Genomic DNA, 18,187 nt, shown 5'->3' on the forward strand with positions numbered 1-18,187 from the left:
TAGTCTCTCATTCACTCACCATTTAAAATACCGTCCCTGGGATCTATTGTCTTTTTATCCACGAATCGGTCAATAAATTCCGAAACATTTGAAATACTGCTGATTTGCATCATTAGATCTAATGGTATCTGAAAGTAATGGAAGCAATTTAATTGAGGCATTGTGGAGATAGAGATATAAATTGGTATATGTACAACGGAAATGAAATTTTCTATTCTATTCAGTATGTATGGTACACAATAATAAGCTAACCACCAACCAGGGGAAACTTCCCGAGAAGATAACGCTTCATGCATTTAGTATGGCAATTATGTACATACATTGGGCCCACTTACAGTAAATTAAATTCATAGGGCTTTGTAGGTTCCATTTGAGTGCAGTAAGACCTCATTCTCGTATGCCGATTTCAACGACTTTTTTTCCAGGTCAATTATGAGCTCAAATAATAGTTTCCAAAAAACGAACTCGGAGGCATTTTTTTTGTAATGCTGCGTTCTGCCGATAGGAGCATAATAAGCAACCGTTCATGATTCAATAAAACAAATCTCATAGCCAAAGGAATTTCCACGGTAGTTCCTTTATGCGCCCGGCTTTTTTGCGATGGCTGATTCCTTTGAACCGCATGTCACCATAAAAATTTGCTCTTTGGCATAGAAGCCCTCAAATCTATACGGAAAAACTTCATGTTTGTGCGGTTTTTCCATTTTCAAAAAAGTAAGATGTCATTTGATAACAAAGCACGCACTGGGCGTTCTCCGACGACCTCGTCCATACGTAGATTTTTTTCTCAGAATATAATCTGGTAGGCTCTTAAATAAATAGTTTTCGGACTTTGCACCAAGAAAATCGACCGTTGAGAAGTGGTTTGCGCGGTGCAAGCTCGAAAGAGGCTGTTACCGACGAAAACATCTAAGACATCCACAAAATAATTTTGTATGACCGCAAAGTAAAGTTAATCAAGATAGCTGAGGCTCTCCAGACATCAAAGGAACGTATTGGAGATATTGTGCATGAATGTTTGTATATGCGAAAGCTCTGTCCAAAGTGGGTGGCGCGCGAGCTCACAAAAGATCGAAAACAACAACGAGTTGACGATTCTGAGCAGTGTTTGAAGCTCTCCCTCCACAAAAAACCTGAATTTATGCGTATTTGACAGTGGACGGAACATCGCTCCATTATACCAGGATCAAAACAATCGTCATCTGAGTGGACCACATGTGGTGAACCGATTCCAAAGCGTGCAAAGACTCAACAGTCGACTGGCGAGGCTATGGCGTCAGTGTTTCGGGATGCGCATGGAATAATATTCACCGACTATCGTGAGAAGGAAAAAATCATCAGCAGTGGCTATTACATAGCGTTTTTGGGGCGTTTGAAGAATGAAACCGCGAAAAACGGCCCCATTTGAAGAAAAGGAAGGTGTTGTTTCATCAACACAATACACCGTGTCACAAATCAATGGAAACAAGGGCAAAATTGCATAAATTGGGCTTTGAATTACTTCCGCATCTACAGGATTCTCCAGATCTGGCCCCAAGCAACTTTTCCCTGTTCTCAAACCTCAAGAGAATGCTCGCTGGAGGGAAATTTTGCGCGAATAAAGAGGTAATCGCCGAAACTGAGACCTATTTTGTGCCTAAAGGCGTACTATAAAAGTAGTATCGAAAAAATGGATAACCGCTATAAGCGTGGTATCGCTCTGGAAGGCTACCACTATTTTCTATGTTAGCTTACGAATTTTTCAACGTGATTGTTTGCAAAAAATTGATTTAAAGGGCAATAAGGGAATATCTAGCACGCATTATCTAATAAAAGATGTCTCAATAAAAGGTAAAGCTTAAGACGATTGCGAAGTTGATATCGTGCCAAGGACGTGATCAATTAGGTTTTATTAAAAAACTTTCTTCATAAGGGAATTTACATTTTTGTCCTTGGTCGCTCGCTCATTTCTTGGAATGGCTATATTTATATATATCTATATTTTTGGCAGAACAACGAAGCCAGATATTCTAACCATTAATACACATTTATGAAAGTATAAGAATGTTTTCTTTTATAATTTTTTTTCGTTTGCTAGTGACACAGATTTACGCGAAAAAAGGGTTTGAAAACCTGTTTTTAAAAATCATTTTGAATCGATCGGAAAACGAGATTTTCACAACAGAACTATTTATTATAAGAGAGCGGAAGGTCGGAATCGCAGATTGACACGATTTTTAAATATGTAATTTTCAAACCCATTTGCAGTCAATTAACTAATCAGATCCGCCTTTAGTAAAGGTTGAGTTTTTAACCCCATCCCCGAAAGAGATGGAAAGTTTATAGAGAGGCAAGGAAGTGCCCCCTCTTTAAAGCCGATATAAATTCGTGGGGGTCAACCCCTCCCCCGGAAAGGCAGGGAAAGAAGAGAGTACGCAGACGGAAGAAAAAATTTGTGGTGGTCATCTCCCGTAGAAAGGTTATGGCGCCTCGAAAAGGCGAATTTTCGAATCATTAAAAAGCTTATTGGTAGGGTAATAATCGTCGCGACATGCAAGGATGTTATAAAATGGGGCCGCCCCCTTTTCGGGGTGCCATAACCTTTCAACAGGAAATATCCGCCACAACGTCTTTCTTCGTCCTACGTACCCTCTTCTTTCCCTGCCTTTCCAGGAGTAGGGCTGGCCAATCAAACTTTAAATGATGATATCATTTGTAGCCCCACAGCTTATTAATATGGGTGACCGCCGCCATTTTTGACGAGATTTGAGAGAGCGGATCTCGGGCTTCTCCCTTCATACAATTCGTTATCCCTGGCAGGATATAGTTCAAAATTAAACTGTAAAGTTTTGACATAAGAATAGCCACACACTGAGGTGCCATGACTTTTTAAGAAAAATGGACCTTTTTTTTCTTTTATTGTACATATCCTTCCTATTATCTCCTCCTAACGTAGTACAGTTGAAAATTCAAACTCAACCACGAGGGTATGAGAGGAATCATAGCTTTTTAAGGCAAGGTGACCGCTACAATCCCTCCTCAAAAATGGTCCATCATAGGAGAAATGCACCCAAGTCTATGTTCATAAACATCTTAAAATATGAGTTTCACTTTAGCAAATTCTTTTTCTAAAAAAAATTATTTTCGATTCAGGCTAATTAATAAATTTAAATAAGGGGATTTCTTAACCACAATTCGTTAATTACGTATCAGATAGTTATGCAGACCTTTGATGAGTTATAATTAAATCTCGACACTGTAGAAATATTGGAATTTATCTGCTGAGGGTAGTCATTTTCCTATAATTTATCATCAAAGTTCCAATATACAAGTAATTATTCAACTAGTAAAAAAATGTCTCCACACTGTGCACCAACTACAAAGTGGAATATTGAAGGGTGTTTTATAGTTTTTCTTAGAGTATATCTATCTTTGTGTAAATGAGCATTTTTAAAAAATCCCCCTTCACAACTCATAATTCATTGCATAATTCTAGTAAGTTGGAAAAATTATATACTATCACGAGGAGACGTAATCATTATTAATATGTATATTTAGTGACGAAAATAATAGTACCAATAGAAATGAACTTATCTACTTACATTTAAATTTTTGCAAACTAGGCATTAACTATTATAAATTATTTGTTTTCTCGTTATTGTTGATATCATTTTTTTTAAGTCTTACAAAAAGAAAATCTACACGTTATGAATCCTGAAAATGACCTTGAAATTCCCGTTATACTCATTACACTTGATTTGACGTTGCAAAACTGTTTGGGTTTTTCTGGGTTTGGGTTTTTCTCAGTAGTGCACGTTGGTGCACCATAGGGTAACATAAATTATCATGATTGTTTTTTGTGGACCACAATTTTTGCATTTGTTTTGGTCAAATAAATTGAAATCATTAATTTTACTGCCGACTTTGAGTTAGTAATCTCTCGACTCCATCTCATACCATTTTATCTAATATTCGGAGTAAAATCAAGCTTGATTACCTGATATTACGCTTCTAGATTAATCGAGCAGAGGCGAAGAAGCAATCCCACTAAGTTTATAAAAGATAGTATAATGGAGTTCTATCCTAGCCAGGCCTGACGAGAAGAGGGAGGGAAAGAAACCATTCTCCCTGGACCCCGACTCTCGGAGGCCCAAAATAGAGACCTTAACAAAATTTGATAAATATTTTGGTAATGTAGGATGACCACTATTCATTCTCTACGTGCCCATGTATGGCTATTGCGAGATCGGTCCATTCGATACAGAAGTTGTGTGGATAGAGCGATTATTGCCAAAGAGCGCGACAAATCCATGCTGTGTGGAGAAAAGGAAGATTTGAGTTTCTGTAAGTAAGACTTAAGAAGAAAAATATAAGCCTAAAAAAACTTCAAGTTAGTTTTATAGGGAAGTGAGAGACTCTGGAAAGTGGTCTGGTTAGAGACGAACATAAGGCTGTGATGTATTTATAGAGGCAGGCAGGCAAGACCAGACGCATTTACCTATTTTTACGGAACATGCACTAGTGAAGAGATCTTCCCAACGTTATGGGAGATCCTCCCAACGTTATGGGAGTGACAGAAGCTTATATTAACACATAAAGCTTGTAAATCTTTAGGCGAGCCATCGTTTTACTGATCCATACATCCTTTAAGCACCATGGGGAAAGTGCTAAAGAGGATAATAACCGCCCTGAATAGTTGATGACCTGGTAGCTTTTTAAATTGATAGTATGATTTTTATATAACAATCTGACTGTTGATACCATAAAATTGGTTATCGGCGTGGCGAAAAATATGTGTATGTGGGAAATGCTTCAAATTCGGCATGTTAGCTCTAGTAGGAGTATATTGTCTCCGGGAGTATAAAATATGACTCTGTACTGTGGCCGCTATTGTGGATCCCCAACAGTATACTTATTAGCTGCTGCAGTACGCTTATTAGCTCTTGCAGTATACATATAATATTTATCAGTTCCTGTAGAATATATTTGTTACAAACATTTAGCCATAGAATGGACCAGCTGGGAATGATGCCGTATACACGAGTATACTTTTAGGTTGCTCGGAGCTAAGGAAACGACGAGAGAATGAGGATGATTTACCACAGATCCGAAATTTTCTGTGGGGTTCGAAATAGCAAAATACAAAGAAATAACTAAGTAAAAGTGTTTAAAGAATAGCCTTAAATAATTTTCAGTCCACGGCCAGATTTTCCTTGTACGGCCCTAGTCCTAGCTGATCTTTGAGCCATTCTATGCAACAATGTTTTAATTTTGAGCCTCAAAAGATGGTCCTTGCGAGAATGGTTCCCAATAGAAAAGTGGGCGGTTTGGAATTATTTTTCAAAGACATAGCGCAGTATTCGAAAAGAACTTCCAGACTTTTCAAAAGTAGATACCAATTATTCATAATTCATGTCAAAAAAAGACGGTTGAGACGTTGTACTGGACAATTGAAACAACCAAATTGACGTTAATAAGGATGAACTAAAACTGCAGCTATAGATAAAGAAATGACGCACTTGTTCATTTCATTATGAAATCGTATATAAATCATCTTCTTTAGCCCTTTTCCTGTTCGGTAGCGGGGTCTAGATCGTATTCGCCATTTTGCTCACTCAACGGCGTAGTCGGCTTGTGGCTGATAGGCTTTCAAATTACCATCTAACGTACAAAGTCATCGTTGTTTCCGTAGTTCATTTGTTCGTTCCCCACTGACTTTGATATTCACGCCAATCTTAACTGTTGAATTGACGCCTGTCTGGTAAGTTTTCCAAGATGAATGCAACCCCATATGGTTCAAGAATGTCCTCATTTCGGACGTAATAAAATTGCTAATAAATATATATAATTTGGTAAACTATATTAATTTTTGATGTATCTTAAAGGAAACATGAAACTTAATTTTGTTTTTCCTTCCCGTAATTCATTTCAGTTTTCGAATATTCTTCGAACAATTTTTGCCTTTCCATAAATTTTCAATCAGATTCAAGCTTAGATCGTTGTCATGAATGAATATCTGTGGACTTAAAAATATATCGTTCTATTATGTTTTTTAATATATTAAGACAGACATACACATTCATATTTCCATTTATTCTTACTAATGTCCCCACTTCGTACTTATATATATATGTTATCCTATATTGCCTCCACGTTGTTTAACTGTCGTTCGTCATATATGTGTTTTGGACGAAATTCTTTACTTATCCCGTGATGCATGAATCTTGTCCCATCGATTCATCGCTGAAAAATATCCTTTTCCAAAAATCCAGACCCCTTTTTGAGTGCATTTTCGCAAATGATAAGTGCGCTTTAATATTTTGGCAAGAGCGCTTTTTCGCAGCTGACCCGTCTAGAAAACTGACATCATTGAGTCGTCTTCTCACAAGTCTACTGAACACATAAAAAACTTCTTTTTTCTTATTCGCTGGTGTTGATATTTTTATTTTTACAAATACCGACATTTCGGGAACCACTTGTTCCCTTCATCAGTGACAAGACTTGTTAGCACTGATGAAGGGAACAAATGGTTCTCGAAATATTGGTATTTGCAAAAATAAAAATATCAACCTCAGCGAATTAGAAACAAGTCGGGAAACCGGAAGCTGGACGCTTCAGGTACGAAAGGTTTTGTGTATTTCTTAGTACGTAGCATGTAATATATGCATATGTCCACTTTCGGGTGATATTGACATTGATAGTCTTCAATTTTCAAAGAAGCAACAATTTCGACGTATTATAAATTTGTTAGTAATAGTGCGATTTCCATCAAACTTGGTATGATCATGCTCTACATTATAGCCTACATCACTGCATAATTTCGTGCCGCTAGGATGAATTTGAGGGGGGTTTCCAGCCAATTACAAAAAATTATAGTAATATACTATTATTAACTTTCTTTGAACAGATATCGGGATGAAAGGTATTTCAGAGCCAAGGCACCATATAGTGGCGGCCTCCTGATTTTTTTCAGATTTTTCGGTTGGGTGGTTTCTGAGAATGGTCCCCTTAAAGAAATGATCACTTTCAACCCCCCGCACTCCCCACATTTCCAAGAAATGTCAAAACTAAGAGCGGCTTCGAAAAGTACTAATCGAGACCTTTAATTTGATACCCCACATGACTATATTTGATGAAAAAAAATTTTACACCCCCCTTTTGCATGTATGGGGACCCCCCTTAAATTCAACGTAAGAGGATGTAACTCACTGTATGTGCGAGCGTTCACAGTTCCCACCTTTCTACCAAATTTAGTGTCAATCGCTATAACCGTCTCCGAGAAAAATGCGTGTGACGGACAGACAGACAGACAGACAGTAAACCGATTTTAATAAGGTTTTGTGTTTACACAAAACCTTAAAAACAAGTTTTTTATTATTTAAAACAATTAATCAGTGGAAACATTGCATAATTATACTCAAAACTACTAAACACGTTAATTCTCATTTGTTATTTCGGTTCTTATTTCTAAAGGGATCTTCTGTACCTTTTCTGACCATAGCTTTGTTGAATTGGATTTAATATCTTTAATTATACATAATTTTTATTTTTTCAGCTATCTTCACTTGGAATATACGTTTTTTCTTCGGCCCATATTAAATATTAAACAGCTTTCAAACAATATTCAAGTAAAAGAAAACCAACAACAATCATCAATTCCATTCGCCAGAATGGCATGATCAATATAAATAAAATGCATGCATTTACCCATTGAAGAAGTCAGGGCTTTCTTTGCATGAAATTGGGAGAAAAATAAGATGCATGGTTGGAAAGTGTCAATAGCCCAATTAGCGGTGTAGTGCGCCGATTTGGCCTATGACGGGGAACGCAGAGGAGGATGACTTTGAGCGTACCGCCCACACTGTGTAGCTGCTCCCTGCATTCCCCACTAGTATGGAAAATGTCACTACTATGTACAAAGCCGTAATGTCCGCTTAGCTGTCGGTCAGAATAAATATGTTATGCTTGTGGCTCGGATCATGCCGAGCCATCGTGCAATTCGGTCTTAGACTCCGCCCTGGTGGGAAAGCCGACAACAAAATTCCTCTCGAAGTTCTGTTTTCGTGTTGGATAATCCATTGAAAATACCGAGGATTCCCGACGTACTTCGTCTAGGATGTTGCTACCGCCAAAGGGCTTCGCTATCCAACTTGCACACTAGTGTAGTGTGACAGCACTGCAGGTTACAGTGTATTTAAAATGTAGTTACTGTACTGTCTGTAACTACTCATTAATAATAATCGTTGGCGTGACAATCCAATTAGATCAGGGCCTTGAAGGGTGTTAGAGCACTTCAATCAAGGCCGTGATAGTACTATCATATATATGATTACAGTACACTCTATGATGCAATGTGATCAGCATTGAACTCGCCTGTGACTATTACTCCTGATGTGACTCAGGTATTCATTCGCAGCTGAGTGAACTAGTATTCGATATCCAGTCACAATACAAACCCCTCTATTCCCAGTGAGATTTGAACCATGACTTCCATACAAAAGCTACTAACCGTTGAGCCATCCGGGCAGATAACTACTTATGGAGTGTCGAAAATTAAAAAATGTGGTTAGCTATACAAGGAACTACAGGGACTACAAGGGAGCAACGAGGTCGATATATTTTGGGGATTGTGTCAAACTCTGCTCTTTCTTCGAGACAAATCACAATACAATCAGGAACAACGGTATCAGGATGAACCGTTCATAGGGTGCTGAATTAGTTACTAGCATTAAAGGGAAAAAATGGAATAGAGTCTGCATATTTTAAACTGAGGAGTGATTAAATGTTATTTTCTCAGAAGAAAAGAACGGCGTTTACGATAATTTAAGTGAGAAAATGCTGATACTTTCATGGGGTTATGCAAATGCAGATCATATGGAGCACGATATGCTGCAAAAAAGGATGTAATTTATCAGGGAACGTCTGAAAAGCATGTTATATAAAGTTACTAGAATTCAAATTTGTTTAAATGCAGAAAAAACTGTATAACTAAACTCTATATTTCCACTAGTTAAAGTAAGGATCGGTACAGCTAAGGTTTGCATAAAATAGTTGAAAACAACGGTTATTGCTGTTTCACATGGGCTCACACTAACACCGAACTTAAATTTTGTTGGAAATACCAACCAACCAAAAGTATACCAAGAAAAAAAATACAAAACAAATGAAATAAAAGGCCTTCGAAGTCGCTTGAAAAGTCCATCCTCAATAAAAATAAAACTAGGTAGCTTAAGTACTGAGGAAGAGAGTAAGTAGCTCTCGAAATACGTATTTACTAACTATTAAAATATATTGTAGTAGGAGAAAGCTACCTAGTTTTATTTTTATTTAGAAGAACTACAAGCATCGGAACAATAACTATCCATCCTCAATTTTTCACATATCCGTAAATCAACTGCCCTATTAAAATGCCAATTTTGCATGTTAGTGGATTTTGTCTAAACGACGTGACCTTTTGCACCGTCTTATGTCACTCTGATAAAAGCTATTAGTTTCCTCGGGATGTCCTTCCTCAGTAGAGCATTCTAGATACACTACCTGTTCACCTTGTCAAAAGTTTTCTCGAAATCGATGAAAGGCAGGTGGAGCCGAGGTGGAAACTCCGCACACAATGATCCAAAGGGTGTTAATGTAATTGGTACGGGAGATTTCTATAACGAAAGCCAGCCGTCTGCCGATCAAATCTTCGAGGGTGTTCCTTGGTATGATCTAGAAAAGATTTAGCTAGTACCTTTCTGGCAGTAGGAAGCACGCAAATAGCCTCCCCAGTTGACCCATTCAGAACGGATGCCTTTCATCATAATTTTATCGATAATTCCATTCAGCCTGCCATTTAGAAACATCTCAGATTTACTATTGGGGCTGCATGGTACAGTTCCACAGGGAGAACATGAAGGCCACGAACACGACCGTTAAAGAGCTTACGATCAGCTACAAATTCTTCCGTGATTCAGTATGCGGACGGCAGCCGTATTGAAATACTAACGAAAAAACAAGCGAAAATTAGCGTCTATTAGATGTTAACGAGATCCCTTTTGAGGCTGATGTTAGGATCTCATTTGTTGGTAAATCCATTATGATTGACTTGATTACATGGTCGTTGCGGCTCAGTAGAAACCCATCATCCATTACTATCACAATGTCATCTTTAGAAAGCCTCTCCTGAACTGCGTGTAAATCCTCAAAGAAAGTTTCCTTCTCCGTTAGGGCGTAGCATTGCACAATTGTGATGTTCCCTATCCTCAATTGGAATTTTGCAGTTAACATCCTACCAGAAGCCGACTCCTAAGTTATGGGAGCACACCTTGCTGCAGTCGTCAGCAACAGCCCGCCCCGGATTCGAGAAGTATTCTTCAGAATCTCAATTCCCTTTAGGGGTGTATCGCTAGAATCCCGGTCCAATTTGGAGAAAACGAAGATTTTTTGGGCCCCATAAGAAAATCATAAGAGTTTTTGATTTGTTTTGTCAAATTTTTTTTACTCAAAATATTTGCTCCTCATAGATATGATTACTACTGGATGCAATATTAAAAATGCTGAACCAACCTTTTGGAAATCCGATAAAATTAATTGAAGTTGCGATAACCTGTTCGTATAAGTACAAATAAGTAAGGACAGTTACTCTTATGGCAATAGAGAACAGGTACAAATGAAGAATTTGAAACCGAGAAAAGATCAGGAAAATAAAGCATTTAATAGCACAAAACTGTCCAATGTCTAAGTCAAATCATTATTTTTAAATTTGTTTATGGTACGAATATTTTGCGCATTTAATAGCTTGGAAAAAGAAACTAGCAAATATCTTCAAAATATTAGTGAAAACATTACGCCATGTGAAAGGAGTACGGTGCATCCATAGAACGCTAAACTGATATCCTATCCATAAAGAGATATCTAAAACTTATCTAAAGTTAAAAGTTGAAGAAAACTGAACCATTTCATCGTTGATCAAACAGATGACAAAATATTTGTTTCTAATACCGTTCCCCAGTTGTTTGATGAGTAATTTCTTCCACCTTATTAACATTCCTCTAGAGAAAATAAATTAATTGCCACTTGGAAACTAGAAAATATGTTCGGCATATATTTATGTAAATAGCGGAATTGAGACGGTGGTAGACGGATGTGTTGGCTGTTGACTGTTGCAGGTATGTGATGAATCATGCAAATTCTCAATCTTACCTTGCACACGACTTTTTGGCGCCTGTAGCATCGGTATAGTGTTAACATAATCTAAAAACCCGTTGGGAGCAGCGCTACCACGTTGCACTTGGATTCGCCATGCTAGTATGCTAGAGTATCTATATACATACAATGTCGCTAAAGGTGGTGCGTTTAAATGGCTGTTAATTTCATGACGCATTCTATTCGACCTTTCCCAATGCCGGCTATTAACTTAATAAATTCCAAGAGAAGTTTTGTTTTCTCCTGTGAGATAAGTGACATATTCATACATATCAATGTAAATGTATGCGGTATGCGTTTTGAAATGTGGTGTTCGGTAATCGTCATTAGTTGCTACAGTAGCTCCGCATATCTCTGTCAATAGAAGATTTAGGACCAAATACTATATACTAATTTTTGGAATCGTCCAATACTTTGTTCACGAGTGAAATTAATACGATCGCAATGACCCGTCATGCTGAAATCCATGGTTTTAATAGCATTAATCTTAAGTCTGATTAAACAACTGAACGCGGGTAAAACCAGATGTCACCTGTGCAATCGAAGAGTATGGTAGCGGATCATTCTGAAAACAACTTCATATCTTGTTTCGATCATCTTATTTGAGACAAGATGTGGAGTTGTTATCAGAATGATCCGCTACCATACTCTTCGATTGCACAGGTGACATCTGGTTTTACCCGCGTTCAGTTATTTAATTAGACTTAAAATTAGTTGCACTAATTTTACCATGGGTTTCGGTATGACGGGTCATTGAAAATAGCTCCACGTTCTTCAGAAAGAGCAAAGTCAAACACAGCACTGGTTACCGAAAAAAGTAGAGCGCTCCCTTATTACTCATACTAAACTCTTTTTGGAAATCAGTAAGCATCGATCAGCTCTTGGTCTTGGTATGGAAAGATTAAAGCTACTCTTTCGGGATCTTAACATTCGTATCTATCTTCGATTTTTTGGGGTGGGTCCTAGTTTCACACTCCTTTGAAACAGGCGTGAATATAAGTCATTTCATCCATTCACCCCGGGTTTCCGAGCAAGAAAAGATGGTGGGATTTACGGTTGTTCTAATCATCCTAATTGGGGTCTATCAGATGAAGATTTCAATAAGATGATTAACCATATATAAACTCGTTAAGGGATTTATTGTTTCCGAATCTTGTAGGCTTCTCCGATAACAAAAACACGCACATAGCTTTCTTTTCTTCTACAAAAAAAAATATTTTCATACATATACATATTCCGGAAGCTGTTTACTCCTTTATTCAGTGCTTTCTGCTAAAGCGCTAAAGAAAGGAGTAAACGAAATACATATGTATATGCATGAAAATATTTTTTTTCTAAGATGTAACTATTCCGGTGTTTTTTAGAGATTCTTGTTTAAGAATATATAAAATGAAGTTACCTTTAAGGGGGTCATCCGGTGTGTCGGATTCGCGGAATCGAATTTTTTTTGGCATCAATTGTATCTAGATATAGTGTAGAATATATGGGTAAAGTGATTTTTTGATATACGGAGTCGTTCGGAAATTATAGTGTTGAACACGTGATAAGTCACATGCCAGATTTATGTTGATCGGCGTAATAAAGCTCGTATTTATCGGTCCGAATGATTTTCGAATGACTTCGCTGAAAGGACAAGAATTGAAGCCAAGGCTATACATGTGTTTCTTCAAGAAACCTAAGGTTTATGGACTAGGTATAGCAAATTAATGGTCAGTTAAGGTTTTATGGCTAAAAATCGCATTCTACTTTTTAAATGCGTTTTTTTTCGAAACCGCATGTTGAAAATCGGCTGCCACCATAGCCCAAAATCTACCCAACCAAATTCTTTGAAATTTTCACTACTTATTCAGAACATATTTCTACGGTCCGTAAACTAGGATAATTGCGATTCATTAAGTAGTTTTTTTTTATTCATTGAAGAAGCCATAAAAAAAACACCAAAATTGAAAAATAAAAGTTTAACACGGCACCAAATATTTAGTTTTTACTATTTTTAATGATCCTAGTTTGCGGACTGTAATTACTGTCTGTACGTTAAAATGCCGTATTTGTATCTTTATCCAGTTTTTCACAAAAAATTTCTAAAAAAGCCAAAACGGCCTTCACACAGAATGACCCCCTTAAATATCAAGCTAAATTTCTTAACCATTGCCCCAAACAATTAGACAAAAAAGCATAAAAATCTCGAATAATAACCAGCAATCAAACGAGTTATTAGAATTTTTTTTATGCTGCTACACTGCGTCATAACAAAATAATCATCCCGATATTAGACTAAAACAATGTGTCGAATAGCCAGGAACAATCTACCGTTCAGGCCGTACAAACGTAAAATAATGCAACTCTGTGGCTGGAGAACACAGACGTATGGCTCGAATGGTGCAGGCGCCTGTCCCGCATTGTGTGCTTTTGAACTAGAAGAGGATCGTCCTCGCAAATAAGAAGCTTTGACCATGGATTAGATACGTAGGTTCTGTCAACAACACGGAATCTGGTCCGCAGAGTCTCATTATGTGACGTTAATCGTCAAGCGTAATTTTCCGGATTTGCTGACATCAGTATCTTAATTTAATGAACTATCGGATATTCCACTGCTGGAACAGGCGACTTCGAAGCAGTCCATGTTATCATTATTTGTTGTTATTTTTTTTAAGTTTGAATTTTTACTACGAAAATCCCTGATTATGGACTATTTCTTGTGTGACCGTGCAAACCGTGTAACAGGTTGCTGGAATAAACAATCAACAAACAAGCTTGACGCTTCGGGTATAAAAGTTTTGCGTTCATCTTATGGGAGAAATTTCCTATGCACATTTTCGCATTCGAACATACCTAAAAATTCCAAATGTTCCTTGATCTATATTTTCTAAACTCCAACTCCTCCGTGTGTGTTTAATAATAATAATCGTTGGCGCAACAATCCATATTGGATCAGGACCTTGAAGTGTGTTAGAGCACTTCATTCAAGACCGTAGCGGTACACTACAGTACATTGTAGGAGGCAATGTGGTCAGCATTGCGCTCGCCCCAGATTATTATCCTGATTTGACTCAGGTATCAGCTGTCACAGCTGATTCGATGGTATCCGACTTCAAATCATGATACAAATCTCACTGGCACCAGTGAGATTTTAACCGTGACCTTCCATACGACACACTTGTGCTCCAACCACTCAGCTATCCAGACACCGTGTGTGCTTCAGGAAAAGCTATAGCCTCTGAGCACTCAGGCCATGGTGGCCCATTGTACTTGACTCCCGGAATATCCCGGATTCGTTAACGTAGCGCATGATTTCCGTCAGTGGAGATGATGCTGCCCGTTGCAGCTGGAGAACATCAGCACCGAACATCTGATGTCTGATACGTCCATAAGCAGGGCATTCACATAGAAAATGCTCCGTGGATTCCGCTTCCTCATTATAGGAGGGACACGTATCATCTTGAATAATTCCTATTCTGAACATATATCCAGCTAGTGAATTGTGACCTATCAGAATGTCTACAATACTCCTGCAAGTCCTCCTGCTTTTCGACAAGATAAACTTTGCGGTATGCATGTTTGGTTCTGACAGGAATAGCTTGGTGAATCTAGCAACATTTAGGCTCTGCCACCTATCATTGTTGTTTCCAATTTTTGAAGACAGTCTTAGCTAATACTATTGATACTCCAATTGCTGGTTCCAGTCCTGGCAAGGAGGAAGTTGAACCCTCTTTTGCTAAAATATCCTAGATTTCATTCTCCTCTACGCCACAGTGACCAGGTACCCAGAATAGTTCCACCATATTCAATCTACAGATAGAGTTCAAACGGTTTCAGCATTCCTGAACGATTTTTGAGGTGATCAAAGGACTACTCAATGCCACTAATGTATCCTGACAATCACTGCAGATTGCTATGCGCCTACTCTTCAACCGCACCGCAATCACCCAGTTATCGTCCTTAGGATTGCTTATACTTCGGCTTGAAAAACTGCTGCATATTGTCCCAAAAAAACCCACTTCTCGTTTTTATTCGAGAGGTAGACTCGGGCTCTAGAGTCCTGTTTTGTTTTTGAGCCATCTGTGGAGAAGACTTTCGTTTCAGGGTAACTTCATATCTTCTACCAAACAGATGTATGGAGACCCGAGGATTGTAAGAACTGGATTCAGTACTCCCAATAATTCTTTCAATGTTCTGTGATCCCCATGTCCATTGTTTCCCCATAGATCTAATTGAATGAGCTGCACTCATTGCAGTGCTCTGAATAAATATATCCAGGTGCTACAAATTAAATAATTCATTTAGAGTTGCGCCGGATCTCGTACTCATGGCACCGCTAATACCCAGACACACAGTTCTTTGCATTGCGGCTAGTTTACGGTGAAAACCTTTTTGTCTCACCTTAGCCCACAGCATATGCTTGCTCCATAGAAGTTTTTTACTTAGAGTGACTCAGGGATATCCAAGACATCTCACTTCTTCGGAGAGTTGCAGGGTTGTACCCTTCATTTCTGGGAGGCAAAGTCCATCTAGTTTTCTCCTTTTTGTGCCGTTCATATAAGTTTACTCTTTAGGATGATGACATCATACGCGTCATACGAGTGCAATAAATTCACGCGGAATACACACTTTTTACCTTCTATAACTTTGTTAATAATAGTTGGATTTTTTTTCAAACTTTCCAAAATTGTGTATTATATTATTATTTATAACGGTACTTCTAAGATGAGCTTAAGGAGGGTTTTCGGGCAAATTTGGGAAAATATAGCAATATGATATTATTAACTTTATTTTAGCAGATAATTGTATTTTGAAGCCTAGATTTCGTATGGATGAAAGTTTTTCAGATTTCTCGGATGGATAGGTTCTGAGAACGAGACCTGTTTCACTTTTCGGGACACATATTTTAAGCCCTCACACCCCTATGTTACACCCAATATCAGAAATAAGATCAGTTTCGTACTGATCGAGACCTTCCATTTAATACCCCACATGATCAAATTCCATGAAAAAAAAATGTACACTCCCCTTTCGCATATATGGGGAGCCTTTAAAACTAGTGTCGATTTTAATAAGGTTTTGTTTTAAACCTTTTAAAGCCTCAAAAAGTAATACAATCATATCGATTTAATGGGTATATCATCACTTAACACTTATAATCGATTCTTTTAATATTATTTATATATTTATATTAGAAGGTTGGGTTTGCAGAAACAGACAAATCGAAGTTCTAGGAATATGCACTGGAAACAGAAATATATTAAATAAAATCGTAGGCCATATATATGATTAAATTAATTGCTGCTAATTAAATGTAGAACCTAAAAATGAATCAGAGTGAAATTATGCGGTGTTTCCAACGATTAATTAATTGAAATAATAAAAACTTGTTGTTTCTTTTTCGTTGGTGTGGGTATTTATTCTTGCAAATACCGATATTTCGGGAACCACTTGTTCCCTTCATCAGTGCAAACAAGTTTGCTCATCTGTAGACATTAAGGTTCTATTTATACTATTCTAAATCTATACTATATACTACGATATTATAATATCGGTATTTGCAAGAATAAATACCCACACCAACGAAAAAGAAACAACAAGTTTTTATTATTTCACTTAAAATGAAGCTATAGACTGGGATATATATAGCATATGAATAAAAATATATTATTGTATTTAAGAGAGCTACGGTTTTGTTCACTGGAAAGCCATTACTATTGCAAACAAAAATTTGGCATGGAATTCTTATTCATTATCGTCAAATTATTGATCTATTGTTTGAAAAAGCTTCGATGGGGTAAAAGCAAAAATTTTCCGCGAAAATTCGGTATGATGTTTTTTTTAGGCTCCTGAGCATGTAGCACCTGATCCTTTGATCCCCTTTATATGGAGATTGTCAAAAAAATAAAATCTTTCTCTTCCCAACTGGTGGGGTACTTCTTCAAACTTAATTTTCACAATCTGTTGTTAGCAATCCTGAACAAGACACGACTGCTGAGAATGCTAGTTATAGTGATTCATATACTGATGGAACCTTGGACGTCTTTATTCAAAGTGATTATTGTCATTCAAATAATTGAAATTTATTGTTGTTGTTCTTTCTTATTTTATTTACTTTTGAATTACCACTGTGTTTAGCGCCATACTTAGCAGTGCATATAATGTTTTTTTCATTTATAAAACCCCAAAACTCCAAATGTAATGCACGTCTGGAGACGCCATTGATTCTGAAATTCATTTTTACATAAAAGTTGTAAGTAAATGATCGTCAGAGATTTATGGTCTGGTCGAGAAGATACTCAGAACTTAATGAGATTCGTTTAATAATACCTTACATGTAATTATACCCGAGTTTTTATGTTAGTTTGGGAGATTACTTCTTTCCCACTTTATGATGCAAACTCTCTTACAGAATGATGCATTTAGTTCGTGCTGGTTGCATAAATTATCAAGTCAAAAGCAATAAAAATGAACTAATAACAGTTATATATTTCCCCAAGGTAGCAGTAAAATGAAGAATTTAGAGCCCAACTTAAAAGATCATCATATAACGCCTTATATTTACCTCTGGGTTCCGAAATAAAAACTCTTGGGTTAAACGTTAGTGAAATCTTTCAAGAGCAAGGTAAATCTCCAAGCCCTGCACTCTCCGGATATGAAAGATACTTTCCAAGCTGGTTTGTCACTGTATAATGCATATTTCCAATACCAGTCAGAAACTTGACCTAAATATTTAGTCGAAATCACAAAATGCATTGATAATTGGTTTTTCCATAGAAATTATAGCATGTTATTTTCTACTTTCATTCATAAGAAATTCAATTATACTTTGTGTAAATGTTGGGAAGTATTACTCAACAAATTATAGTTAAGTTGAATATTTTATTTCGAAAAATGAAACAAAAAGTTTGGGTATTCTCAGCTAGTTTGCACTTAGCCTTGAAAAGTTTGTGAACCTATGGTGTCATATATACAATGACGATTTTATACATATATATATGATTACGTAGGTTGTTAATCTAACCTAACAGAAGTTGGAGGGAAG

The 18,187-nt window shown here is 37.2% G+C and overlaps 1 protein-coding gene across 4 annotated transcripts in view; it reads right to left on the reverse strand.

Moving 5' to 3' along the window:
- The window catches only part of LOC119657165 (vascular endothelial growth factor D), a 38,279-nt gene that overhangs the window by 10,560 nt on the left and 9,532 nt on the right, over positions 1-18,187 (reverse strand). For all 4 annotated transcript variants that reach the window (XR_005250119.1, XM_038063951.1, XM_038063949.1 and 1 more), the window contains exon 3: positions 20-128. Coding sequence is in view for 3 of the 4 variants with exons in the window: in XM_038063951.1 (XP_037919879.1) it covers positions 20-128 (109 nt within the window). In the remaining variant the exon portion in view is untranslated. The remainder of the gene's footprint in view (positions 1-19; positions 129-18,187) is intronic.

The sequence above is a fragment of the Hermetia illucens genome, chromosome 5 (assembly GCF_905115235.1).
Source record: "Hermetia illucens chromosome 5, iHerIll2.2.curated.20191125, whole genome shotgun sequence".
Taxonomy (NCBI): Eukaryota; Metazoa; Arthropoda; class Insecta; order Diptera; family Stratiomyidae; genus Hermetia; species Hermetia illucens.